The sequence below is a fragment of the Falco punctatus genome (assembly GCF_963210335.1).
Source record: "Falco punctatus genome assembly, chromosome: 1".
Classification (NCBI taxonomy): domain Eukaryota; kingdom Metazoa; phylum Chordata; class Aves; order Falconiformes; family Falconidae; genus Falco; species Falco punctatus.
The window spans coordinates 93,399,048-93,426,356 of record NC_137580.1 but is presented as its reverse complement, the minus strand read 5'-3'; the positions used below and the strand labels follow the sequence as shown (position 1 = coordinate 93,426,356).

At 53.7% G+C, this 27,309-nt stretch overlaps 1 protein-coding gene across 1 annotated transcript in view; it reads left to right on the top strand.

Annotated features, from left to right (window-relative positions):
• The first annotated feature begins 3,445 nt into the window (after positions 1–3,445).
• Positions 3,446–27,309, top strand: part of RTN4R (reticulon 4 receptor) — an 81,956-nt gene continuing 58,092 nt past the window's right edge. The window contains exon 1 of the mRNA XM_080401865.1: positions 3,446–3,605. Coding sequence (XP_080257991.1) covers positions 3,584–3,605 — 22 coding nt within the window. The 5' untranslated portion in view covers positions 3,446–3,583. The remainder of the gene's footprint in view (positions 3,606–27,309) is intronic.

Sequence of the window (27,309 nt, the reverse complement as noted above, 5' to 3'; positions counted from 1 at the left end):
CAGCCACACGCAGCCAGCTGCCTTCCTGGTAGAACCTGTAATTTTTGGCCTTGTGACTACAGCTTCAGTTAACTCCTTCAGTGTTCATGTTCACTTTCCAGCCCTCTCCTGGACAATTCCAGCTCCAGGGTCCTTTTATCTGCAGCAATTTTGATGCCTTGCACATAGGTGACCTCTCTCTCCTGATGTACCACTTGGGATGGTGAAGTCAGAGGGCACCATTGAAGCACAAGTGCTTGAAGGTGTGTTTAAAGGCGAGGAGCAGCATATTTCTAACCGGTGGTAGCTGGACTGTCACTGCAGAAATAACAGGGCAGGGTAGGATCCTCCTTCCCCAGAAGATGTCCATAAATCAACAAGAAGGCATGCTGCCAGCAGATTGCCTTGTCTCTTCCCAGATCTCACCTTTCCTTTGCCCCTGACGCTCCCAGAGATCCCTTCTGTGCCTTCGGAGACCTGCCACAGACTGGCCCAAGCACCAATAAAGACACAGCTATGCTGAAAGCCATCTGAAAACCTGTCTGAGGGTCCCAGCCCTTGACCCTGGTGTGGGCATAGTGCTCCCTCGGCAGCATGTTCATTAAGTGCTGCCTTGGGCTGTGCATACAGGACCAGCAGAGAAGGAAGGAGCTGTATGATGCCAAGCTCTAGTATGTGCAAGGTAGGGCAGGGGATGCTGCGCACACTGGTTAGGGTGCAGGCATGGATACAGGATGGGCAGGGATACAGCTGGAGATTGCCCTTAGGCAGAACAAGCAGAAGGAACAGAGCAAGCATGGCAAAAGGGGCAGAGAAGGTAAGTCTATGCCTAAGCTGGGATGCAATTGGGCATGCAGGCTGGAGATGTTAGAAGGAAGAGAACTGGAGAATCATCCCTGCACCTTTGCATTCTGGAAGGGTAGAAAGACAGTGCTCAGAGGGCCAGACAGCCCCCTGCCCTCCCCAGGCATGGTCTCCCATCTCCAGGGGAATGGAGGAGAGGGGCTGGGCTCAAGGTATCAGACACATATAACTTTACATTCGGACCATGTTTAAGGGTGGCTGCAGTTCTCCTGGATCATTTTTAGATGGGATTTCCAAGGTGGACAACTGCAAGTGAAAACTCTAGCAGGAGAAGGGGGAACTGAAACAGTCAGTGGCCCAGGAGTCTGAGGCAGGGGAGGGTGTACTACCCCACCAAGGGCAAAAGGTTTATAAGGATTGTGAGGCAAGGTAACTAGGTGAAGCATACTCAAACAGAATTATTTACACCCCTTTTTGTGATATGAACCCACAGAGCTTAGGCAAGTAGAAGACAGTACCCCCCAGCCCTCCTAACACCTCCTAACAGCCACACCACCTGCCTTTGAGCCAAGCTCTGGAGGTAGCTGCCCCCAGGCTTCCCGCACACCTAGTCCTGGCACTAGACCTCGCAAAGGTGCAATAAGGGCATTCCTCAAAGCACATCCTGCTTCCAGCTGTTTCCCAGCTGGATGGGGATATTCCCCAAAATACAGGCCTCAAAAGATGAGTGTTATCTTATGAGAATGTGGCTGCATTTACATTTGTCAGGCTTTTCCCTGTCCTGAGAAAAGCCAGATTAATCTCTATTCTGCTGGTGGCACTGAAGGTCCTAAAAGATCTGCAGGTGAGTTAGGTCCTGCTCTGACCTCCCAATCCCAGCCTGGGGCCCGTTCCAGAGCTCTGCCAGCTGCAGCCCTCCTGTTCTGGTCCTGCAAGCTCTGCCCCTCAGCCTGGCTCCAACACACTGCTTCTATCATATATACATATATCCTAACAGCAGCCTTTCCCCTGCTCTGGTCTTACGCTTCGGTTGTGGATGACCAATAAAAACATCAGCAAAAGATATCCAGAAGGCACCTGGAAGCCATACCTCCCCGGTACCTTTGGACAGCTGAGGCTGTTTGCATCATTAAAGCCCACACTTGGTTAACTACTCCGTCTGGCTCCAATGTCCAGGTGGGCCTTCCTTCGGTCGCATTTTTTTTTTCCATAGATGACTGTGGTGACAGGATGAAGTATGCCACAGATCTTGGGGGCAGATGAGGTGGGTTATTGTGTGCAGGAGAAAGAGTTTCCTGGCTCGTCTTGGAATGATGCCTGCTGCACAGGCCTTCAGAGACGTGGCTGTGGCACAAGCCCTGGGTGCAAGCTGCTCTAGGGATGGGGCAGCGTTAGGGTGACAAACTGTTACAGAGGAATGAATGTTCAATAGCATAACTATAGCTATGTGTATGTACAGAGAAACACGTGTATCTGGTAGCTGTTCTAAACCTCTTACAAGCAGGGACAGAGCCACCATGTCTTCATGTTCAAGACGTTTGGCTTCCTCTGGCACCATCCTTCCCTCCTCCTTTCTCCACCGAGCAAATGAGTTCACTTAATAAAAATCCGTCTTTCTGCTTCCCAGGACAGCTGCAGATGGGAGCCGCCTATGCAGTAAGCACTTGTCCGCTCCAGGACAGGGAAGGAGGGAAGCCTGAGGACAGCAGAGCCAGCTTCACCTGCCTCATCGACGGCCGGGGTAACCCTCGTGCTTTGGGGGGGACCGCGGTGAGCTGCTGCCCTTCCCATGCACTGCAGAGGGATGCGGAGGCGCAGGTGAGAGGGCTCAGCGTGCCACCGGGATGGCTTTCCGACTCTGCCCAGCGGCCTGGCCTCCCCGGCTGGCTCCGAGGACCGCAGCGGCTCCGCACCGGCAGCACATCCCGGCGGGAGGAGCCGCTGGAGCTTGAGCTGCGCCCGGCCGCCTCCCCGGCCGGAGCCCGGCTCCCGGGGGGCACTGCCGGGGGTCCCCCCTAGCGAACCTCCGGCGCCCGCGGCTCCGCTGGCCCCCCGCAGGGGCTGAGCCGGACCGGGGAGGCGGAGGGGCAGCGGGGCGGCCCCACGCCCGCGGCCGCCCAGGCGTCCCTCTCCGCGGCTTCCTTTAGGTGGCACCTCTCCTCCAGGAATGAGCCGCCCGGCCCCCGCGCAGCCCTGCCCGGGCCGCGGCCGCGCACCGCGGGGGCCCCAGCGCGGAGCCGCCGCCGTCGGAGCGGCCCCTGCGCGCTCCGTCTGCCCCCGGAGCGGCCCCTCCCTCCCTCCATCCCGTGCCCGTCTCCCCCGTCCTCCCTCTCACTCCTCCAGCCAGTAAATCCGATCTAGGCTGATTCCTCTCACGTCAAACCACATGATCCCATAAAACATTCATCGCCTCTCCATCCCTGCGCCCCGCTCGCTCGCTCCCGGGATACAGTGCAGCAGGCTCCGCGCTCCCCGCCGCCGCCGCCGGCTCTGCCGCCGCGGGATCCGCCGCAGCCCCGGCCCCGAGCGTGCGGCGGGCGGGAGGGAGGACGGACGGACGGACGGACGGAGGGAGGAGGCAGGCAGGGAGGGGGAGCCTCGCCTGGATGCTGACTCCAGCTCGGGGGCTGCTCATTCCCCCGATGAGCGAGGGCGCCGGCAGAGGGAGAGCCCCCTCCCCGTGCGCCGCCGCGCCGCGCTCGGGCTGAAGTTTTGTACCGGGATCTGCCCCGCTTTCGCAAGGATTGTACCGCTGCCGCTCGACTTTGCGCCTCCAGACGTGCCTTCCCCGATCCCTAAGATGAAGAGGGCGATAGCTGAAGGTAGGTGCGTCCCCGTGTCCGTGTCCCCCCCTCCCGCGCCGGGGCTCCGCCGCTCCCCGGGGGGCGGCAGGGCAGGGCGAGGCGGCCATGTCCCCAACTTCGCCCCGCACCGGGAACTTCCCGCCCTGCAACTTTTTTTTTCTTTTTCCTTTTTTCTCTCTTTTTTTTTTTTTTTTTTTCCTTCCCCGCGGAGTCGGCGGGAGCGGCCGGGGCTGGCCGCCGGGGGCTGGGCTGGGTTGGGCTGGGCTGGGCGGCACGGCACGGCACGGCACGGTACGGTACAGTACGGTACGGTACGGTACGGCGCGGCACGGCTCCAGCCGCGGAGCATGGCAGGGGGATGGAAGGGGAGCAACGAGCTGAGCCCCCTCCAGCCCCGGCCCCGCGCTGGGGGAGGGGGGGGAAGGGGGGCGGGGGGGCGCCCCCCACCTCGGTCGGCCTTGGGGTGCCCGGGCGAAGTTGGTGCCGCGGGGGAGGCGCCCCTTGCCCCCTGCCCCCCCAAAGCGCGCTTCCCGCGGGGGCACGTGGAGCCGCTGCCCCAGGGAGGGGGGCGCGGAACCCCGCGGGCAGGGAGAGGGGATGGGGGCTGCCCGGCGCGCCCCCCGCTCCCAGCCCGGCCGGCGGGGAAGCGCCGGCTCCGCTCCCCCAGCCCGGCGGAGGGGCCGCGGGTGCCTCCGGCCGGGGAAGTTTGTGGATGCTCCGGGCGCCCCGCAGGGACGGCGGTTCCCGGGGTGCCCACAAAGCCCCTCCCTCGGGGTGCAGGGGAGGGACTCCCCCATCGGCTCGCCCCGCCGGAGGAGAGGCTCACAGCGTGCGGGGAGGCTGGCCTGGCACAGCCGGCTCCTCGGGCTGAAAATAGCCTTTTTGCATCGGCTTTGTCAGCCCTGGCGATGGGCTTTGCTTTCCCGGGGCGGGGGGCTGGCAACAGCCGGGGGCTGCGGCTGCTGTCGGAGCTGCCCCGCTGGACAGTGGTGGCTCGGGCGTTTGCAGGCGCTCCGGGTGAAACCTAAAATCAAGACCTACATTTGGAGGAACACATGGTCTCAGCGCCGCAGGTTCAGGCTGCTGGGAGAAGCATGTGCCACCCAGGTGTGTTGGCTGCCAACCCAGCCCACGGATTGCGATTTTTAACTGGTGGGAGCAGCCCGCTGTGGGAGCTCTGCTGCTCTCCAGGCTGCTGCTGGAGGGAGCGGTGGGCATGCAGAGCCCCTTGCTGCACGGAGTCTCTGCCCCTCTGTGCCATCTCCAGTTTGCTTCCTGTTCCCGTCAGCCACACAAATATAAATTTTTTTGGTCTGTTTGTTTTTCCTTTTCTTTCTGTTTTGGCTGGCTGATTTATGTGCGATGATCAAAGGACGTATCCAAGCTCTGATCCATATAGTGCACCACTTCCTTTACAGAGTTCGTACTGGTTTGAAATCTGAAATGGCCAATTTATTCCTGTTTGGGAAACACCTTGGGGAGCAGGTTGCAGTGAGGGCTTCTCCTGCGGGCGCTTAGGGGGATATTGATATTTCAAACATCCATTTGTTGTGTGCTGCACCGTAGCCTGGTGCGTGGGTTACCCATCGATTTGCACCCCGTGGTTGTGCGCTTGTGCACAGACTCCTGGTGCTGAGCTGGTGGTGTGGTGATGCTGTAGGACGGCAGACAGCTGTGCAGAGCAGCATCCAGGTGATGGGTGTGGTACAAGCACCCAGGACAGCCTCTCCTCCTGCGTCCCCCATCCTCCTGCGTCCCCCATCCTCCTGCGTCCCCCATCCTCCTGCGTCCCCCATCCTCCTGCGGCACAGCTCTTCCTCTGTGCCCTGACATTACCAGCGGCTACCAGTATAATGTGAAACACAGAGGATAATGAAATATAAAAACTGTGTTACAACAGCTTTATTTATAGAACGAGGCTTTGGGGGGGGGTGCGTTTGAATTTTTTTTTTTTTTTTTCCCCTGCAGTTTATCAATTGCTCCTGTGAGAGGCTGGGTAGTCTGGATTGCTGGTAGGTGTGAATGTAAAGTCTTTATGAACCTTGGGAGGTTATGTTTAGATGAGTGACCATGCTGCTGTATCTGGACTACATTTCCTACTGTGGGCTGCCAGGATACTTGAAGTGCCTTGCAAGCCAGAAATAGCCACCAGGAACAGTTTGACAGGCAGAGCTTTTGCCTGTTCTCAGCGCTTACTGCCTTATTAACACAATTTATTTATATTGAAAGAGGTCTTTCCGTGTTTATTCTTTTATAAAATTTATTAAAAAAAAAAAACAAACACAAAACCCTGTAACATGAGAACCTACACCAACCTCAGTGACTACTTACTCACTGATGTGAGAGCAGCTCTTTTTTTTGTGAGAAAACACCACTCATCAGCGTATTCTTTTCTATTTCTTTTCTGTTTAACGTTCATTTTGCATCAAGGGGCCACAGTGTTTCTTGGGCTTGGTCCCCCCTTCCCCACCAGGTAGCACATACCTCAGACCTATATTCTGTGGGACCATCAAAGGGTGTGTTTGGAGGTTTTCTAAAGAAGAATATCAGGGCAAAAAGGTGGAGGTGCCATCGCACTGCTGCGCGACTGGGCGTTGTATCGCTGCAGATGTCGGCGTGGCCCCGCTGCTTCTGTGATGTATTCCCCACTAAGAGCACTAGACAAAGCTCATCCAGTAAATAAGTTAATTAGTAGTGGCTGCTCTCTCTGCTGTTGTGGCTTGTGGGCAGCATGTGCCTGTGCTGCTCACCACCAGCATGGGGAGCATGGCAGTCCTGTCTTAACAAGCCAGGGCCTTCGTTAATTACCTCCATCCCATGTTGGCTCTCTCTGGGCTTTGCTTAAGTAAAATGCTCCTGGGAGCCTGTGTTCGTAAGTGTGAAGGAGTCAGTGGTGGGAAGGAGCAAGGGGAGGGAGGGGATGGTTTGCTACACAACTGAGTTGCCTCCCTTTGCTTTCGTCTGCTACCTGCCCTGCTCGAGGGGGCTTGATAGGAGAGGGCAGGGGAATGGTTGTCTGTCCGTACCCACAGCCTGGCAGCTCACCTTGGAGCTGGAAGCTGGCAGGGGACATGGGGGTCCACACCTGGCATCCCTGCAAATATACTCTGTGACAATCAGTGTGCTAGTAAAAAAGGCCTTATACCGGCACAACCTTCTTCTGACACCAACGATGGCTTTGGCCATTAAGCCTTCCAAAGGAATAAGCAAAATCTGCAAAATTCAGCAGCACCTGTGTGAATTTTCCACCTTCTTCAGCTTGGAAGCAGCGAGGGAGATTGTGAGGTGGGGGCAGGGAGGAGGGAGGATGCTCTGAAGGCCAGCTCTTGGGCACGTTGCTGCACACCCTGCATGCACAGCGATACTGGCTGTGGGGAGCTGTTGCCCAGCCTGGAAAGCACAGTGTCTTCCTTCCCTTCCCATCCTCCTGAGCCTTGAGTGAGAGGAGGAGGGAGACGGAAAATTGGAAAATCGGTTGAGCCAGAGCCTCAGCACAAAGCAGGACAAGGCAGATTGCAAAGAGCTGAGCTCTAATCTCTGCTGGGAGCCTGCACGGGGCTGCAGTGCTGGTTGCTCCCACAGCTCAGCCCCGCCGAGCTGCAGGGTGCATCCTGGTGGAGAGGCTGGAGCTGTGGTCCCAGTGCAGGATTCGGCCAGCCGGAGGCGGAACCAAAGGGAGAAGAAAGGAGCCGGTCTAATTAGGTGTGCATTCTCATCCCCTTGGATTTGCAATGCTTTCTGCTGCTGTCACCTTCATTAAGACATATCTCTGAGTGCCAAGCTCCTCTTTTGATGTTCCTAAAGAGGTGGGGTTTCTTTATGCAGGAGGCACGCACACAGTGGAGTAGGAGTATCCTGTACTACTGCAAAAAGGTGTTGTAAGAAGCAACATCACAGTGTGGTGCCTGCAAGGGCTGGGAATTGGACTAGAGCTTCTCCCTCCTGTCCATGTGGAAAGCTTTGTGCTGTGTCCTAGAGCCATATGGATCTGTCTGGGATTTGTGACTAACAGGGTTTCAGGGCTTCTCCATCACAGACACACACAGAGGTGTGGGAGGGAGGAGGGAGGCTTGTGATCTGCAGAGCCCAGCCTCTCCTCCCCTTTCGTGCTTGTGGTTGCAACTCCTGGAGGTTTCCAGAGACAGGGAAAAGGAGGCAATTGCACTGAAAAGTCATAATCAGCTAAAAGAAGCAAGGGGTGGATCCTTCCATGTTTGTGCAGAGATGCCCAAGCAATTCATACAGACTTTGCTAAATTGTGCGAACTCACCTCAGCCTCTGCTGGTGGCTTATTATGGCTGTCGGAACACGCAGCAGCGTGAGTTTTGGGTGGCTGGTTATCCGTTATGGTGGTGTTCGGTGATGATGTGTAGACTGTGAGCAAAGTGGCATCCAGGTGACACAGATACTTCCCACGGTGTGTGTGCAGCATGCATGGAAAGGCCCTGCCTGTATGTAAGGCAGAACATGCCCACGCGTGGTGTTGCCCATGCTCTGTCCGTATTTACTTTGCTTTTAGACAGCTCCTGGAAGTCAGGGCTTCTGGAATCTGGTCTTGGCCCTGCTTCTGACTTCTTGGTATCCTTGAGCAGGTCAATGAGCCTTTCTGTGATTTAGTTTCAGCTTTTCCAGCTCTATTGCTGGGAGAGTGATGCTGAGTTATCTCTCATGGGACCCAGAATATGCTTAAAGGTCAGTCCAGAGCTAAACCATGAAGGTCTGTGCGATTGCCGATCACTTCTTTAGCAGTGACATGGTGTCAGGTGACAAGACTGATGATATTCTCCTTAGGGGTGTTGCTGCATCAACAGCAGGTTTGTGTCTCTGCTCTGGCCTGCCTTCCTCGCAGTCTTTGCATTGTAGCCTGGAGCTGATCGATAGCACCAGCAGATTTTACAGTATTTATTGTCCCTCCTGAGTCTCCGCTCCTGGAATCAGGGGATTAGAAAAGTACTTGAGTTTTGTTTTGTAGCCTTCCTCGTTGGCAAGAAAACCAGAAGCATTACAGTAGCATGTGCAAAACATTGAGGAAGTTTGAAGCACAGAAGTACTCCAGCGTTGTGAGTTTTAGTAGTTTCCTGGTAGCTCAGTAGTACAGGGTAGCTCACTAGTATGGAGCATCAGCCTAACGACTTGCAAGTAGCAGGCTGCAACCCTTCTCCCCAAGACAGCCAGCAGTGTGAAGGTCCTCTCTGCATGGGTCAGGCCAGGCAGGGGTTACAGATTATTTGCTTTCATAAAACCATAAAATAGTTTGGAAGAAACATCTAGAGGTATCTAATCAACCTCCTGCTCAAAGCACAGCTAATTTCAAAGCTAGATCACTTTGCTGAGGGGCTTGTCCTCTCAAGGATGGATGTCATCTCCAAGGATGGAGATACTCTCTCTTCCACCATAGTTCAGACTTCTTGGCCTGCCTGGCCAAGGCTGCTCAAGCCCTTTGTCACCTGGCCTGGGTCAGGACCATGAGTGACCATGTCCCTTTGGCGTGGTCAGGGTACCTCTTGTCTGTCAGTGGTGGAGCAGGAGCGACGGTGCACATAGTGCCTGGGTCCATGCTTGATGGCAGTAAGTAGTTGTCCCTGTGGGTTCAGGAGCAGGCACTGAGGGGGATACCAAGGAGGGCCCGAGAGGGGGTCCCAGTCAGGGTCCCTGGTGGGGACCCTCAGGAAGGCAGCAGAAACTTCCAGGCATTTCCATCTTGTGCCTGTGTGTTTGCTTTTCTGACTGCGTTTGGGCATGAAGCCCTTGGATGTATTTTCTGTATACTGGTTACAGCTGTCCCAGTGTGGTGTCCCACATCAATGTTAGTTAAAGCAGGGCTTCTCAGAAACTCTTTAGTCCTTAAATGCACGCTGTGCTGGAAGCCATTCCTGGACACTGTGCCATGGCAGAGACCTCTCTGAGGGCATGGTGTAGCATGGCCAAATCCCAGGATCCTGTAGGTGCAGGAGCGGGCTGGAAACTAGGACCATGCGTGGCAATCAGTTAGCTGAGGGGGATGTGCTCGAGCTTGTCTAGACAACAATTAACATGATACAGAGCATAGGGGAGTGGGGGACGGATGGCGCCAAGGAAAGGTAACACCTTGTTGTTAATTGATGGTAGTTAACCACCAATCAGGGATTGCCTAGTATGCAATGCTTAGCTTCAAGAAGCAATCTGTTTAAAACGCGCAGCTTCTGAAAGAGTATAAAAACTCGTGCTTCTGTACAATAAATTGACATTTGCTTGCATCAAGCTGTGTCCCGTCTCTTCATTCGCTGCATGTAGGTGCTGGTGGGAAGTGCCTTCTGGAGGGTCCAGACTCCCACCCTGAGCAGGGCGATTGCTAACATCAGCTCAGGTCTACTGTGGCTTTTTCTAGCCAAGTGGAGGCCTCCAATGATGGAGACTTGCTGGCCTTTCCCAGCACTGGAGCCGATTAAAAAGCTTTTCGTAAGCTTCCTCTGTCTGACCTGAACCTCCCAAACTGCAGTTCTTGGGCACGGCTCCCTGCTGTGTCATCTGGCCTCATTTACATCTGTCACCCTTATAACTGCCTTTGAGTAGCTGTTGGCTGCAATTAGAGTGCTGCTTCCCCTCCTCTTTGCCAGCCCCAACCATTCTAACTCCCTCTTCCTGACCTTGTAGGACATATGCTGTAGGCTTCTGACCATCTATCTAGCTTACCCTCCACTGGACCTTTTTGGTTTCCCCATGTTTATTTTGGACTCAGGGACCACAGCTGGACAGAGTGAGAAGCAGCCTCCTTAGTCCTGGGCAGGGAGAGGCAGCAACTTCCCCCACTCTGCTGTCCATCATCCTCTTAGCACAGCCTGGGATGTAGTTGCCATGTTCACGGTAAGAGCAGCCATTTGCTCATATTCCCCTTGGTGCCCACCATCACTCACAGGCTGTTTATAGCTCACAGTTTGCAGGCTGGAATTGGTGCAGGGGGTTATTCTGCCTCAGGTGCAGAACTTCGTGCACGTCTTGTACCAAGCAAGTACTTCTTAATACGGTTCCTCTTTCATTCATTCAAAAAGCTTGGACATTTAGATAGACAGATGCCTACCTGCATCTGAACTCGTTTCTGTGTTGTACTGAAGCGTTATTTAGCAGTGGGCTAGAAACATTTGAAGAAGTTCAGGGTTCCCATCCTGCACTTGGATTCTCCAGATCTCCTTGCTGAACAGTTGTCCCTTGTGCTGCTGCCCAAATTCCAGCCCAGACAGCTAAGGAGGTGCTATTCCTTGACATGGGTTGCCTTCTTCCTTCCATCATCAACATCCTTAGGTGATCAAAGTCCTTGTGCCAAATGCTACTACTTTTGCTGTTTACTTCCTGGAGTTGACTCAGAAGGACTTTCTTGTCCAGCATTGCTGTTCTTTATCCAAGGAGGTCTCCATGAAGGTCTGGAATCTTTATTGTCAGCTATACTTTGATACCCATCCACAGCTGCAATTCTGCGTGGAGATGAAGAAAAGGTCCAGAGAAAACGAATGCAAATACACCACTAGCGTGAGGTTTACTGCCTCGATGGGAGTTTCCAGCCCATCACAGCTTTGCTCCATCTCCTGGGAGTTGATCACGTTCCCTCAGATGGCTCTTTGAATCCTGTTGCCTTTTCAACAGTTGTGCCTTCTTTTATCTCTCTGTGTTGCACCCTCCTCTGGAAACAAAGGAATGTATGCATTCACATTGGATGCTTTCTTTTCTTCTCTGAATGCACCTGATAATTACAGTGCCTTGCATGGACTTGTACTAATTGATCAGTTATTAGTGATAATTATCATTTGCATGGTGGCTTAGGAAGAAGGGGCACTTCTGCTATAGAAGTGATGCTCTAAGGTAGCAGTTCAGAATTGCTTGCTGGTGTGTCAGATCATCTGTGTGCTGCTCATTGGGAAACGGGTTAACTTTTTTGTTGTTGTTAAGAACAAATCTTTTGCAAGAACCATCTGGCTGCTAAATTCTTCTCCTGAAGCTGTGCAGTTTGCTGGGAGTTCATTTGCGTCTTTAGCTACTAAAGGGAAAGTAAAAGTGACTGATAGTCTAAGACTGGGACCATTCACATCAAAGTGACAGATTTTGTGAGCTGGATTTGGGAAAGTGTTTAAAACTGGTGTGTTTTCATTAAATTTTGAAGACTGTGGGCAGAACTATGCTCTTGGCACTCCAGCACAGCTCTCGACTCTGCACCCTGCGTCGTTATGTCAGAGTGAATTGTGTGGCTGTTAAAATTTGCGTGTGCTTGTTTGATGACTTTAAATATTGATTTTAATTGTGCGTCTTTCTTAAGGCTGTGAGTGCTCATCACGTACAATACCCCATGTGCATAACACAGCAACGTGCGCAGGGAAGAGATGTGAACTCAGCCTGACTCAAGCAGAAGGGAGCAGGGAGAGGAAAGCAAAACAATCTTTGGAGACCCCAAATTCAGCTGTCTATGCTTCCAGGCATCATGGGGGGCTTTGTCAGAGACATGCCATCAGCTGCCGGGCAAGTCGGGATTTCAGAAGCCTTTTGTGAGCCCTGTTGTCAGGCTGTGAAGGCTCATACCCTCCTTTGACAGAAGGCATCTTTTGAATGCCTAAGAGCAAATACCGAGTTGGTTAACATTCTATTTGTCACTGCAGAAAAAAAAAAACCCACAACCCACAAACATCACCTGAAAGCCACCAGGACCATTAGGACGTGCACATTTCCATGGCATCAGCATGTTTTGAAGGGCGGTGGGAGGCTGCAGTGCGAGCAGCCAGAGAGCAAACCCCTCTGCCTGGGCGCAGGTCCCTTCCAAGCGCAGGCGTCCAGCGTGGCTGTGGCTGTGGTTGCTTTCCATGCCCATGCAAACATGGTTAGCGTTGGCTTTACACTAGAGGGCTGTCTGTCCCTTTCCCTTCAGAGACAAGGCATGAGTCTGTGCGCTGGGAACGCTCTTGTTCACAGCATCCGCGCAATTTAACAGTGGCCGGTTTTGTCAGGTGGGTAAAGTGATGCGGGCTTGTATTTACTGCTCACCGCCTCTCTTGGTGCTGCACAGGAACAGCCATGCCCTGGTCTGGAGGGCACTTGGATGCCGCTTGTCTCGGGTGAAGTGAAGCCTGTGTAGTTTTATCACCAGGCACTCTGTCCTCCTGCACAGGTCAGCAACCTTTTTGCAAGAACCAGCAGGCTTCAGACCAGTGGTAGTCATCCCCTCCTGTATTTTTTGGTTTTTATTGCTCTCAGGAGTGATAGCACCGTGTCAGTACAGGGGCTCGCTCTGGGTTTCCAGGGGTCTGGCATTTTCTGCTGCTGCCCTGTGCTTGCAAGGAGCCGCAGCCCTGGCTATTTGCATGTGCAGTTCTGCAAGCTGTGGGGTGCACCCAGGCGGGAGGCGCTTTGGAAATGCCTGCACTGGGGGCTGGAGGAGGGTCTGCAGCATCCGAGGGCTGGAAGAGATTTGGCAGCTTTGGTTCCATAAGCTCAGGTGGGATGGCTTTCTCTGGCTCTTCTGCTAGCAGCAGGGCAGGGACATCTGTGAGGACCTTGGCCACCACAACGGCCGATTGCTTTGAGTCCACGCAGGCACTCATATCACAGGTTTGTTTAATTCTGCCCCCACTCACGTTTTTCTAGACTGGCTGTAACTTGGGTGAAGTTGAAACTAGCTGAGGTTTGCCTTCACGTAACCAACTTGGTTTCAACTGAGACCTTTCCTTAGAGCTGTATGGCCACCTGGAGAGATGCAACCACAAACACAAGCCCCTCAGTGACATCCGAGTGCATTGTGCCAGCTGCGTTCGGGGCATTTGTTTCTGTTCCTGGATGCCCGTGCAGTCAGCGTTTGGCTTGGCTTGGGCAGAAGTGGTGTTAATGGAGAGCAGCGAAGTCCTTTGGCTTTTGCCAACAAGGATCTGCCTCAGTGAGCGGGTCTGGAGGGGGGGGAATGCAGTGAGGTGGCCAGGAGCCAGTGGGGGGGCGGGGGGAGCGGTGCTGGGCATATTCTGGGGCTGCATCTGGCACACACTGAAGTGCAGATGTGGGTTCTTTGTCAGCAGCTGATTTATCAAGTCCAGGGACTTCTCTCCCTCCCTCTTTTCTCAACTTACAGCTAATATATCCTGAAGGGAGGGGGGTGGGGTGGGAATTAATAATGGTAATTACAGCTGCTCACAGTCCTGAGTGGTAGCATTAACCATATGCACCGTGATGGATGGTGGGAGACAGCTCTGCCATGAAGCATCTGGGTGTGGAGATGGGTGTCCACCCCCCCACCTTCCCCCACCGGGCTGGGACAGCAGCTGCTGCCAGATGTGAGGCAGGAGGGGGATCAGCATCAGGCTGAGATCTGCTGTCACCTGAAGTCAGGGCAGGGATGTCCCTGGGCTGAGCACCAGAGATGAACCTGTTTGCTGCTCAGGTGCCACCCACTGCGGGCAGGCGTTGCCTTGCTGTCTCTGCTCCTGCCTGGTCACCTGCTGCAGGAGCTGGCAGTTGCAAGCAGGAAGGATGGCATTGCCTGACTCCTGATGCCACACGTCTGCCTTCCCTTTTTGCTGTGGCCCTGCTCCTCTCTCTAACACCCCTCCGCAGACCTTGCCCTAGGGTCTCCGTGGAACATACAAAGTTCTGCAGAGCAGCACAGCTCTTTCCAGAAGCCAGTGCATGACCAGCATGGGGTTGCAGTGTGAGAAGGCAGCGTGTCTTTCGCTGCCCTTGGTGTGGTTTGATCCCTGCCCATGCACCCAGCCAGGCTGGTCTGCAGGGCAGTTTTGGGAAGCCCCTGGGGAGCTGCCTGGGCTGGGCTGGTGGGCTGCGTCACTCCACCCCATCCCCAGCTCCCCCCACATTTGCACTCATCTGTGGAGACCAACAGCTGCTGAATCCCTTCGCTTGGCTGGTTCAATTTCAATCTACAAAATGAATTTTAGGCCTTCTGGGTGAGACAGCAAAGGGATTCTGCCAGACCAGCCTGTCTGGGCATTATGGAGGTGTCATTGTGCAGGCTTTGGTGTGTCACCTTTAACACTCAATTTCTGACGTCATGCGGTGCCGTGAGACTTCAGCTGGGGCTTGGAGGCAAAGCCTGGCTGAGGGCCTGTGGCTTGAACCTAAGACTGGAAGAGGTGAGATCTTTGGGTTTGGTGTCACCCACAAGACAGACAAGCCATCTCTCCTGGTCTTTTTAGCAAGAATCAGTTCTATCATGACACAATCTTTGCTGCTGGGGTGCTGCCTGCGCCCCGAGGAAAATGCAGTGTCGTGAACAGCATCTAAAATGCAGTGTCTTCAAACAGCGTGCCCAAGTCAGCAAGCACCATTCCGGTTATCCTGAGGCTGCATCCTCTCCTGTGTGCAGCGGAGGGTGGTCCTGAGCCCTGGGAAGAGGCTCGGTGTGGGGCTGGGGTTGCTGCTGGTGCTCGAGCATCATCCGCTTTCCTGCTGGATGAGTGGCATCGTGTCTGAATAATGGGTCCTTTTTCTCCCGGGTTGGAAGGGAGCACCAAGGGAGCGGCACAGCCAAAGAGAAACGTTTATATGAGTGGCACAATACATGAATCTGAGCTGCCTCCTGGGAACCAGCCCAGAAGAGACTTGGCCATGGCTTTCCAGTGGGAAATGCTTGTCTTTCGCTGTATTTATTTTTGGCTTTCCTAGTGTTTTGCTAGGCTTACAATTAATCCTAAGCTTCTGGGTGGCCAGCTGGGCTGCAGGGACAAAGTCTTCTTCAAAGCAGTTTGTTTGATTATTTCCTGAGGACCTTGGATTTACTAGGAGCTTGGGAGAGCTTGACCTGGGTCCCACCTGGGGCACGTGCACACACCGTTTTTGATGGAGAAGAGGTATCTCTGGCAGGGAAGGGGATGGAGAAGCTCTTTGGCTCTTTCCCATCAGATGGACAGGGAATTTGCTTGCCCTTGAGAGAGTTGCCAGCTGGTACGTTGCTGCTGGGAGCTGGCACATGGGGAAGGGACCAAGTGTGTGTCACTGTGTGCATGAGTTGGTGGCAATCTGGCACGGTGCGTGTTGCATGGGTGTTAGGGCTGGGCAAGCCCCAGGGGCACCTGGTGGCTTTTCATTGCCATGAGGATCCCGCAGAACAGACTGTGCTGGATGGGCACTGAGAGGAGCTGTGCTGGGCTCCCCGGGACTCCCTGCACTGCACTGTCTCTGCCTTCAGTGCCGGAGGGGGATCCCAACCCTCTGATGTATTCGGTGCCTGCCTTTTGAGCTTGTTTTATTGGCAAACACCCAGTGGGTGCCAGCCAAGGCAGCTCTCTGTGTGCTGTGGACTTGTTTCCCTGCCTACACCCTCTTTCCTCCTCTTGCTGAAGCTGAGATGGACCCTCTGGAAGTGTTTGAGCTGTGTTGATTTTGGCTGGGTTTCTGAGCCTTTCCAGCTTCCTCCTTTCTTCCTAAAATGAAGACTTCGCTGCCGCTCATCTGAGCATGTCTCCCTTGCCGTGCACATTTGTGTCCTGTTTCCTGCTCGTAAAGCCTCCCTGTAAGGCACAGCCTCAACAGGGGAAAACTGCTGATGTCCAAACTCCTAAAAACCCCTGTGACAAGCCTGGGGGTTGCTCTGCTCGCTGTGTGCCGGTGGGAGATGGGTGTAGTTGAGCTTAGGCACCTGCTGCTCTCTGCTGCAATGCAGGCAATGTACAGGCCAGTGAGTAGAGCATGGGGTTACCTGGCCAGGGTGCGAGGGGCAGGTCTGCTGGTGACCTGCTGTCAGGGAAATGATTTAGCGTGTGACATACAGAGGCCACAGGCCAGTGGCTGCCACCGTCCCTGCGTGTGACCGAGGCACGCAGCTCCTCCTGATAAATCCTCATCCTTCTGTCCGGAGAGGGGGGTGAGTTGTTCCATCTGCCTCCCTGCACATCCCCTGTGTTCAGAAGAGACCGAGCACAGACTGAACATTCCCAGGGGAGGAGGCTGAGCAAACCGACGGCCCACAGTACTGCAGGTACCGGGTCTAGCTGCTATGAACCCAGGGAATGCGGCACTGGGCTGCTAGAAAAGGCATGCGAGCTCTCCCTGCATGCAGGACTGGGGCAGAGCAGGTGTTTGCTGCTCTCTCTAAAACTGAGAGATCCTGTGAATTAACGGAATGAGCCTGACACTTGGCACCAGGAGATGTGGGAAGTGATAATGGGAGACAGGGCTCTAATGGCACAGGAATCTTTCAGCATGATGGGAGCTAAATGATGCGGTAAGGAAAATTGCACCTCGTTGTGTCAAAATCGACAGAGAGGAAAAGGAGATGAACAGTGTTTGCAAGTGCACCCCAGCAGCTCCTGTAAAACAGCCTTGACCCATCTTTGGCTCAGGCTGGAGTCAGCCTGCCAGAGCAGCTTGTGTGATCCCCAGCTCCTCGCTCCTGCTTCCCGCCAACCTCTCCTGCTTGGGAAGGGTGAGGTGATGGGCAACATCAGTCATCCAGGCCAAGTGCACACTCATGCAGCCTTGCAGGGTTCTCCAGGCCTTTCTGGATTGTATGCATGGTTGTAAGGCCAAAATGCCCATCGCAGAAGTATGAACGTGCCTGGATGCATGACAGTACATGTGTGCACGTGCGGCTGTGTGAGCAGAGGCCATACATGTGTTTGGCCAAGCAAGAGGGACAGCTTTTGTTTCTATCATGGGACAGGGCTGAAAATGATCATGGGATGAGCACAGGGCTTGTGAAGGGGAAGGGGCTGTAGCTTGTTTGTCACCCAAAAGAGACAGGAAAACCAAAAACACAGAACAAACCCAATTAAACGGCTGTGCTGAATACAGGCTAATGACAGGCTCTGCCAGGCACCTGGGCAGCGGTTGGCATTGCTGTCTGTTGCGTGGGCTGAGCCCCGTGTGTTCTGATGGTTTTGGAGCTGATGAGGCAAGAGGCTCAGCACCCAGAAAAGCATAGCGGTGCTCCCTGTCCTCACCAGGGAGCTGGGCTCCAGGGGAGCTGGGAGCTGCCGGCACTTCTTGGCGTGGGGCTCTGGCAGCCCGAATGGGAGCATATGTGAAGGGGGATAAAAACTGGATGAGGAGAGAATGGAAAGTCTGTATATCAATCAGTGGTGCCTCCTCCCTTGGAGAATCATGGTTCCTTCCACCCCGTTGTCTCCAAAAAGACCTAGATTACTGAGGACACAAAGAGAGCTTGACATGAAGAGAGCTCAGCAGGGCTGGAGCTGCTTGATGTCAAAGGGAGATGGGAAAGACGGGCCAGTGTACAGGAGAAAGCACGGTGACAAATGGCACAGGGAGGATAGCTGGGCTGTTGCTTCTGATTGCAACAGCCAGATGGCAACGCACTGAAAAGTGTAGGAGGAGAGTGTTTCACTAGCAGGAGAGTCCTCTGGAGCTGCCTCCCACAAGGTTCTGCTGGAAGTCCATGGAAGGTGCAGCAAGGGCCACGTATTTATATTTTCGGGAAAACATCCAGCAACACCAACCGGCGGGCTCTCCTACTTCTGGCAGGGATGGAGGACAGCTGAGGCTACGAGACAGCCCTGCTGCCTGCAGGAATGCAAAGCGGGGTCAGCACCAGTGCCTGCCAGAGTAGCTTCTTCTGGAAAACCAGTGGCTGGTGCCACCAGCCTTGGCGCTGCCCCTTGTTGGACCCTGTTTGCTCCTCACCAGCAGTTCTGGGTGCAGGTGCATCCTCGTGACCTGCTCTCTCTCAAGCATTGCTGCCTTGTTTCTTGCTTCAGAGGAGTTTGAGAAGGAGATGAGAGTGGGTTATTCTTCAGAGCACAACACAAACATCTGGAGGAGCAGAAGCAAGGCTTGGGAAGCAAAAGGTGACAGTTAAAGATGAATATCGAATACACATTTAGCAATGGTGGATACGCATTGCCCCGTGTGTGTCTGATGCTGAGCTACGTGGCTTTGCTGAGCTGGGAAACTGGCGCTGCAGGGTGGCCCTGTGCCCCCAAACAGGGGATGCCCTCTGTTTCTCCCACCGTGTGTGCTGCTGAAGAGTTTCTCCCTGTGTTGTAGTAGCTTGTGGCTGAGCCTGAGCCCTGTCCCAGTGAGAGCCCTCCCCGACTGCTGCTTTGCTCCTGTTTAGCTGAAGCCAACCCTTCCCTGTCGGGTGATTCACTCGTGGCTTGTTCATTTGAATTTGTAACAGTCCTTCTGCACACACTAAAAAGAGTATTTAATGTGCAGCATTTTGCTGAGCCTGTAGCCTTTGGAGCTTTTTGTGAAGACGCTTTGTGGCCTCTCTGGATGCGTTATTGGAGTGATACAGTCCCAGGCACACTGTTGAAAGCAGATGTCATGCTAGTTAATACAGAAATGCCTCCGTTGCTTCTTCCCAGGATGCATCCAGTCCTGGCTGTTCCTCAGATGGAGGAATGGAGGTAATGCTGGCTTCTTCCTCGATGCCCTGGGCTGCTTTACAGATGCATGGCCAAAACCTTGCCCCCTTCACTGCTTGTGGTCCTTTGGTTTGCTCCCTCTCAGAACTAAAGGCCACTGTGGAGAAGTTGCATGGTGCCACCCGTAAGGGTCCCTCAGCCCCGGTGGGCACAGGCTGTTTGTGCTCCCCATGCAGCAGGTTGAAGCAGTTCATCCTGAACGACTGTCTGGCTTTTCAGAGCAGCACCAGGAAATATGCAAATTTAACCTTTGAATTTACTGTGCTGTTCTTTTCCTGGGAAATGTCACTCAGGGTATCAAGCTGGGATTGCCTGGTCTCGGGAGGGGAAGTGGGCATCAGCGGCATATGCTCTGTCTCTGGGGATGCATCCTGCTGGCCCACAGCACAGGGAGCTGGGTCCTCCAGGGAGTCTTCAGGTGCTCCCTGTCAGCAGGAGCTCCCATGCTCTGGAAGCGCTGGGAGCTCACGTGCCCTGCCTTGATGCCAGCAGTAGCCACCCCGAACTGATGTGATGTGATGGGTGGAACATGTTTTGGTGACTTGAGCTGGCTCCTGGAGGATTATGTCCCCATCGCCGGGTGTTGGGTGGGGGAGCTGTCAGCAGCGACACATCTCACAGCAGTGAGAGCGGCTTGTGGGAGCCAGCATCAGTGCCGGAGAGGGCTCCTGTGCCTCGGGGGAGGGGAGTGCTTGCAGGGTCAGACCCAGATGATGATGCTGTGGCAGGAGGAAGCTCCCTGTTCAGCCGTTTGGTTGAGTGTGCAGCAGACAAAAGGCTGAAGGGAATCCCGGCTGTCAAAACTAGCAGTGACTGATAGGACCATCTTAGCTCAGATCAGAGACTAAGATGAAGGGTTGAGTTTGCAGGCTGCTCCTGAGAGGCACCTATGGAGCAAAAAAAAAAATAAAAAAAATAATGTGATTACAGTGTGGACAGGAGTGACAGTGCAAAGAAGATGGATTTCAGCACAGGTGAATAATCAGACTGTATCAACATCCCTGGAGGGCTTTGTCCTGGTTGCTGGACCATGCATGCTGAAGCCTTTCCTGCCACATCAGCACTGTTGCTTTCATGAGCTCCTGCCAGCGTGGATATGCCTGTCTCTGCAGCGTTTCCACCATACCTGTGTGCGCTGTGCCAGCTTCAGGTGTGGCTTTGGGGAGACAGCACACACCTGAAGAACACTGTGAATGGCTCTGGTTGTGTGGCCCTGGTGCAGTGTTCCCTGCAGCTTTTTGCAGAGTTATTACATTGCCAGTACAGATCTGTCTTTGTTTAGGACAAATGCTGGAGGGTCAGCAGAGCAGGAACTCACAAAGAACAAGCCAAGGTGTGCAGCTGGGCTCTCCTCCAGGACCCTCTGATAACAGCCAGCATGGGCAGCTCCAGGCTAGCAAGACTCTGTAATAACAGAGCAGAGTGCAGCCTGCCTTCACTAGCATCCCTAAAAATAGCAAGGCAGGATGTCCATGTGATGGGTTTCAATAGGAAAATAGATTCATTTTCCAGCTCCCAGAGGGGTTTTTGGAAACAGCAGAGAGTAAATAAGGGTTTTGAAAGTGATGACAAATACCTTGGAGGTGTCCTTCCAAGCAGCCTTAACTGTTTGAAATTACACTCACATCTCCGCTGGCTCTGAGAAAGGGAGTGTGAGGCCCTGAAGATCTCCAGATCTAGTGTGCTCTTATTTGCTTGGGTGCTAATTAAGAGAATGTTGAAGCTCTGCTATGTATTCTGCAGCTCTCTGTAAATTCAGATAAGAGCCATTACAAATCCATCACAAGGTGTATTAAAATCTCCTTAATTAATAAACAATAAACACTGCAGTCTCCAGGAGAAGGCACGCGAGCACTGGAGAGGAACGCAGGGCAGGGATGGACACCAAGCTGCAAAGCACCGAGAGGAGGTGGGGGGGGGGGGGGGATGCTGCCTGCTCAGTCCTCATGCCCCAGGAACAAGGCAGGCTCTGCACCAGGAGAGCTGCTGGTCTCACAGCTGATAGTCGGGGGCTCAAGCTACTGCCAGAGCCCTTGGATTTGCCAGATGTTTCCCTGTGGCTGCTTAGGGGCTGAAAAACCATCACAGTCTTTGTCTCAGCAATGTGGATGGAAGGATGAGAGAAGCGCAGGGATGGGTTCCCCTGTCCTGTGCAGCTTGAGAGCATTTGGCCAGTGGTGGGTGTCACCCAAGGGATACTGGTTCAAGCCCCCACGGCAAGAAGAGGGCCCTGGACCAGATGTAGCCAAAGAGACAGCCTGTCCCAGGGCTCTGCAGGCATTCTGGGCTGAAAGGTGCTGGGTTGTTTACACAGAGAAGAATGGCTCCAAATGGAGGTGGGGATTAGAGTGTTACCACCTCACAGCGATGGCTTGCATGGAGCGTGCTTCTGACCCCAGTGGCTAACTGGAATCTGAACTGGCCCAAAGCCTTGATGAGTGCCTTGACCACTGGGGCAGCTCTGGACTTTGCATGTTCCTTGACCAGAATTACCTTCCTGGTCCAAAGACAACCCTTCCTGATCATGTTTTCTTGAAACTAACACTATTTTGTGGAGCTTCCACCATGTTCACATTTTCTGATGAAAAAGCGCCTCTCAGAAGGGGAGTCCTCACTTGTCTAAAGAGAAAGGATGCTGGGGTTCAAGCTGCGAGTGTGGTTAATGCACAGATGCAAGAAGGAGGTGTGTTTCTGGGTGGAGAGCTCAAGTCCTGAATTGTGATGGGTTTATGTCCCTGGAAAGGTATGCAAATCCCGTGAGTTGTTTGTTCAGGGAGCTTAGGTCCTGAGAACAGGGGCTTTATCTTCCACTTGTCCTCTGGGACCTGGCAAGGAAGGTCCACAAGCTTTCTGAGTGACATGGAGCAGTTTCTTCTCCTTTGTCTCCAAATCTTTTTGCAACAGCTTGCTGAGGAATATTTCTATTTGCGGAAGCATTTCCTCTCCCAGATCTGGAAGCTGTGCTGGTGTCACCTGCTTCTGTGATGCGCTGCCTCTGGGGACATAGCATTTCAATTCACGTACCTTGGGGAGAAGTGTCAGACCGAGACAGACTCTTCTCCATGTTGCTCTTCTACCAGGCAGGCTGGGCTGTCCTGGTCTCCACTGTCTTTAGGACATCAAGAGCGATAGGTGAGGGGGATGTAGCATTACTGTGGATGGGTGGTCACCTGCTAGTAAAAGCTATCTCCCTTCATGTTTTGGCACTGGTGGTGCAGTTTCTTCAGGAGCAACAAGGCGGTTTTGTCCCTTGCTGGGTGGGTTCAGAGGTCTGAATGTCCCTGACAAGGTTTATTACTTGGCTGAGCCTGACAGCGTGACGTTTGAGCCCGTTGTGAAGCGTGCCGTGTCCGAACTGCCTTTTGCTCCCTGTGGTGCTCCCAATTTGTGTCAGTTGAGGTCTGATGAGGCAGCGTGTGTGACAGGCATCTGGGTGCTGTGCTCACAAAAGGAGAACTCACCAGCCAAAGATGCAAAATCTAAATAACCCTCAGATAGCATCTTAAAGCCCTGACAGGCTCCAGACAGGTGGTTTCTATAACAGACTCTATCCTCCACCTGCCCTGGGCCAGAAATACTGATCTGTCTTCTGCTGGCTGTGCCAGACTGTTCAGTCCCTCATAAACCCATCATGTCCTTCACCGTTCCTGGCACCTCCAGCCTCTCCTGACCATCCCCTGTCCTGGGTGAGCACGTGCCGTGCTGCCTGGTCTCCTGGCCCCGCGGCACCAGCGCCGACAGCCACGAGTTTGTCCCTTAGGGACAGAAGTTGAGACCCGTGGAGTCTGGGCTGAAAATAGCAAAATGCACACAATTGCTGTCTCTCTGTAAAAAGAGTCTGTCTGGTTTCAGGCTGCACTGCCAGCCCGAGAGCAGGCGGGTTGGGAGGGAGCAGGGTGGTGTGCGGCAATGCCACTCACTTGTACCTCTCCAGCGGTGCTGACCCAGCTGTCTCCAGCTGTTTCCAGCTGTTCCTTCTGCATAGAAGGTGGGTGGCCCTCCATGCACCCTCAGAGGTTGGCCCTGCTACCAGGGCAGCCTGTACAAGCCGGGATGGTTTCTTGGACATGCATCCAGCATCAGAAGCTGTGGGCTGCAGGGGGGAAGGGGTATCTGTCCCCATTCCCGCCTTCCTTCTGCTGCTTTGCTTGGCTCCGGAGATTGTTTGCTTCTCCACATCTACCGTGTGATACTGATACCTGCAGGTCCCCTGCTGTCTGAAGGGAGATGGGGCTGCTCAGTTAAAACCACAATTGCTAATTACTTATCCTGATTGTATTGCTAAGATCACGTTCATCTGAATTGCCACAGACCTCTTGCATCTCCAGGGACAAGGGACCTCAGTGGCGGTGGCTAAGTTACATGTGGGATGGTCCCGTCCTGGGGGAGAGCGGGGTAAGCCTTGTGCAGTCGAGGAGATGTGGCTAGAGCTGGGTTTGGGCCATGAGTCTGGGGGGTCCTTGCAAGCACCCTGCCCCTGGGGCTGGGTCCTGCCTAGGAGGCGAGTGGTGTGTCGCATCTGCAGTTGTACTTGTGAGCTGGTGGTGTTTGGCTGGCAGTGAAGGGCTAGCAAAGGCATCATGGATGGACTCATTCTTCTGGCATCCATCTGAGGAAGAAGAAATGATGGGGGAGCCAAGTTCTGGCTCGTCTGTGCAGCAGCACCTTTGCAGGGAGCTCAGCTGCCAAGTTCTTGCACACACAGCATCCTGCAGGGCGGGTATGGGTGCGTTTGTGACTTCCCTGCCACAGCCCATGCGTGCACGGCAGGACCCACAGGGCTCCCGTAGCTGACAGTATATTGCGATTGCACGCATCCAGAGCTGGAAGACATTTTGGGTAAGAGCTGCAACTACAGAAGAGCTGCCTGTGCTCTGGGGTATAGTCATTGCTTCCAAAATTCATTCAGGAGCAAACATGTGAGCTGCTGGTGCACATGTCTGACTGCAGCTGTAAAGGAAAGCAACAGAGATTTCAAATGGCACTGCCTGTTTTACCATTTCAGGAATAAGTGTGTCTTATTATAATTGCCTTGCTTATTTGGAAGAAAATACCCACTGTAGTTACGAGAAATTCAATATAGAAATTACTAGTTACTACCCTCTGTAGACTAATTTTGAGGGTAGAAGAAGAATGAGGAATTTAATGCACACTATAATGAATGTCAATCTTCTTTCTTAATGAATAGGAATCACAGTTTGCTGCACATTGTAGGGAAATGAAAAGCATCCAAAGTTCAATTCACTTTTTTCTTTTTTTCCTTTCTTTTTTTTTTTTTTTTCCTTTTTGAGAGAGATAATACAGTGCACAGCAGATGGGTACATTCATTTGTGAGCGGTAAGGATTTTTATCTCTCACGGTACAAGTCAAGGTTTTCCTTCAACTGGGCTTTGTAAAATTTCCTATACAAGCATCGGCATAATGCCGTTTACAGAGCTGGATCCTTGAGAGCAAAGTGGGTTGTTTTTTTTTTCCCTCCTCCTTCCTGTAGCAAACCATCCAGACAATTAAAAGCAGAGATGACCCAGCTTGTGCTTGATATAGCTTTGCTATTCTCAGCCACGGGTTTGCTTGCTGGATTCGCAGAGGAGTGTGTGTGCGTGTGACTCTTGTGGAGTTAGGTCCCTCAGAAGGGACACAAACCCCCGTCCTGTTGCTGCGTGTGACAGCAGTACTGCTGCCTGCTCTCTTAGCTGCTTCCCTTGCCGGCAGGGATGCCCCACTGGCAGCCGAAGGACAAGTTTGCGGCAAGAGGTTTGAATTTGAAAAGGCCGATGGAGGTAGCATGGGACAGCCTCATTCCTGGCTGGGGAGGCTGTGCAGGAATTCCTGTTTTATAGCAAGGACAGGGTGGACTCCTCAGCACGGCCCAGCTCCGTGGTCCACAGGACCTTGAGCTGAGAGAGGTTGCTTTGCTTGCGTGATGCAGGGTCTCTGGAGGAGCATCTCCATCTCACCAGGGGGGAGGATGTCCATGGAGCAGCAGAGCCTGTGCCAGGAGCCCTTCCTCATCCTTGTCTCACCGGTGCTGTTCCTTGGCATCTTTGGCACTGTGGGAACAACCACCCTCTGGTGTGGTTCAAGGGACCTACTGGAAATTGCTGAGCTCCTGTCTGTGGTCTCAGTTAAGCCAGGCTTGAGGTCCTGCCTTTCTCTATGGCTCCGTTAGCATCTCAGCTAGCTTGCAAACAGTCTTAGGACAGCTTGCTGCAGGCAGCCCATGGCTAGAGGCCAGCAGCTGGGTGTGGTGACTGGCAGCAGAAGGCTTGGTGAACATCTGTGGTGATGATGCCCCTCAAGTCCTCTGGCTGATGTGGCTGGGATGAAAGAGCAGGTCTTGCTTGTCCGTCTTTCTAAACAGTGGTGGCTCATTGCTCGTGTTCCCCTGGGTCCTTAGAAGTTACTCCCTTACTACCCTGTGTTGTTTGTTTTCTTATTCCTGATTTTGGTGGCACCCTGAGCCTGGATAGTCTTTGGACAGTGACTGGCTTTTCGAATTTCTCCCTGCGTCTCTCAGGATTTGAGGTCATCGCACTCGTCTGCATGGGACAACCATGCTCACCTGAGGACCAAGACAAGCCCCAGCCTGGCCTGGAGGGATACTGATGGAGAGTGCCCCGTGGCCTCAGGCCCATATTGCAGCTAAGGTGACCCATGGACTAAGAACTGCAGAAAGACCCTGAGCGGGTCCATCTTGCTGCACTCTGTATCTTCTTCCAGTTCCCTGAGCCGAGCTGCCTCAGTGCTCTCAGGAAGGAGCTTTATGAGGAACAGCACCGAGATGACCCATCTGTCAGCCTTGCAGGTGGGGCAGCACATACTGAGCCTTTCCAAGGGTTGTGGTTTGGCAGATGGGACCATGCTCCTGCCCATAGCCCTGTCCCAAGGCTTGCAGTGTGGTTGCCAGACGGGGCCAATGCTGCCAGTGCATCCCACCTGCTAAACTGGTGCTAACTGCGCACACTGGAACCTTTCTGTGGGAGAACGCAGACCTTGCCTCCGCAACACCTATGGGAGAGTCCTGGACAGAAGCTTATGAGATGGCTACTCTGAAGACTACGGTTCAGGCCCTCTGCTCAAGCTGATCTCCACTGGATGATGTGCAGATCTTCCTAGCGCCTGCTCATCTCCCCCTCTTCCACATGGACAGCAGGTCGAGTGGGTATGGCTCTTTGTGGTGTGGATTGCTTCTTGCATGCTGCGGATTCATGCTGATGAAGGTGGTTTTAAGGCATGCGCTATGCTCTGTGGTCAAAAGGTGGAAGGTCTGAGGTGGTCCTGAGCTCATGAAGGGCTATTCCACCAAAGCCCACAGTGTCTGTCTCCTGCTCATTTTGTGACCCCCTTCAGGCTTGAGCAAAGGCAGAGCTACGTCATTTTTCTGGAGCTAATTCTGCCTGTCTTCTGCTCAAAACTGGCGCTTTCCTTGCTGTGCCCAGGCAGCTGCTCTGTGGCCTCTGTCTGCTGGACTCCGTAGTGAGGGGAAGGAGACTTTGGGGTGTCTGTGAGGGTTGGGAGCTACAGGGTACCACACAGAAGGGCCTCCCGCTGCAGATGCTAGCACCCAGGGCTCAGATCTGAAAGGCTGTGGGATGTGTGCCTGCAACAGGGGGGAAGGGGGATTTGTAGGAGGACAGAGCTGAGGGCTTGGCCCCATCAACCCCCAAGTGCATCCCAGGACACATGCGTGGGCAGGGATGTGCCAGCAGAGCCTAGTTTGCCCTCCGTGCAAGCCTGGCATCCAGATCCCTCAGAGGGGGAGCTGAGGCCACGGCAGCCCTTGTAGCCACCGCTTTGGGAGGTGGAGGCAGGGAAGGGCAGATCTCCCCCGGGAGACCTGGCGTCGGTCTGGAGAGTTTCCTTGCTAATGTGGTCCTGGGGATCCGGAAGGTGTTTTTCCATCTGTTTTCTCTCGTGCACAAATGCAAACTCCAGCTGACCAGATGCCGGCTCTGTGCCAGAGGAGTTTAGAGTTCCACTGTTTTAAAATATTTATTAATGTGAAGATGTAGTTAGCACTTAAGCTGAGGCAATACAGTAGAAGTCTTTTTGTTGGAATGGAAGTTAGTGATGCTGAAAAGCCATTAAGCTGTAAATATAAACTATATTAAGCACTCAGTAGCAACCTTAAATATCCCTTTGTTGGTTGCTTTGCTTCTGCAAGGCTGAGAGTCTGTTGAGGGGATTACTCGCTGCTATCGCTCCACGGCATGCCCAGCTCTGCCCGATAGCTTTAAGAGGGGCATGAATGGCTTTGCAGGCGAGATTTCCTGAGCAGCACAGCTCAGTGCTTGCCGTTCGGCAGCTGATTATTCCACAGCCGATGTGATGCTCACAGGTTCTGTGAGCAGGGTAAGATGGCAGAGCTGCTCTGC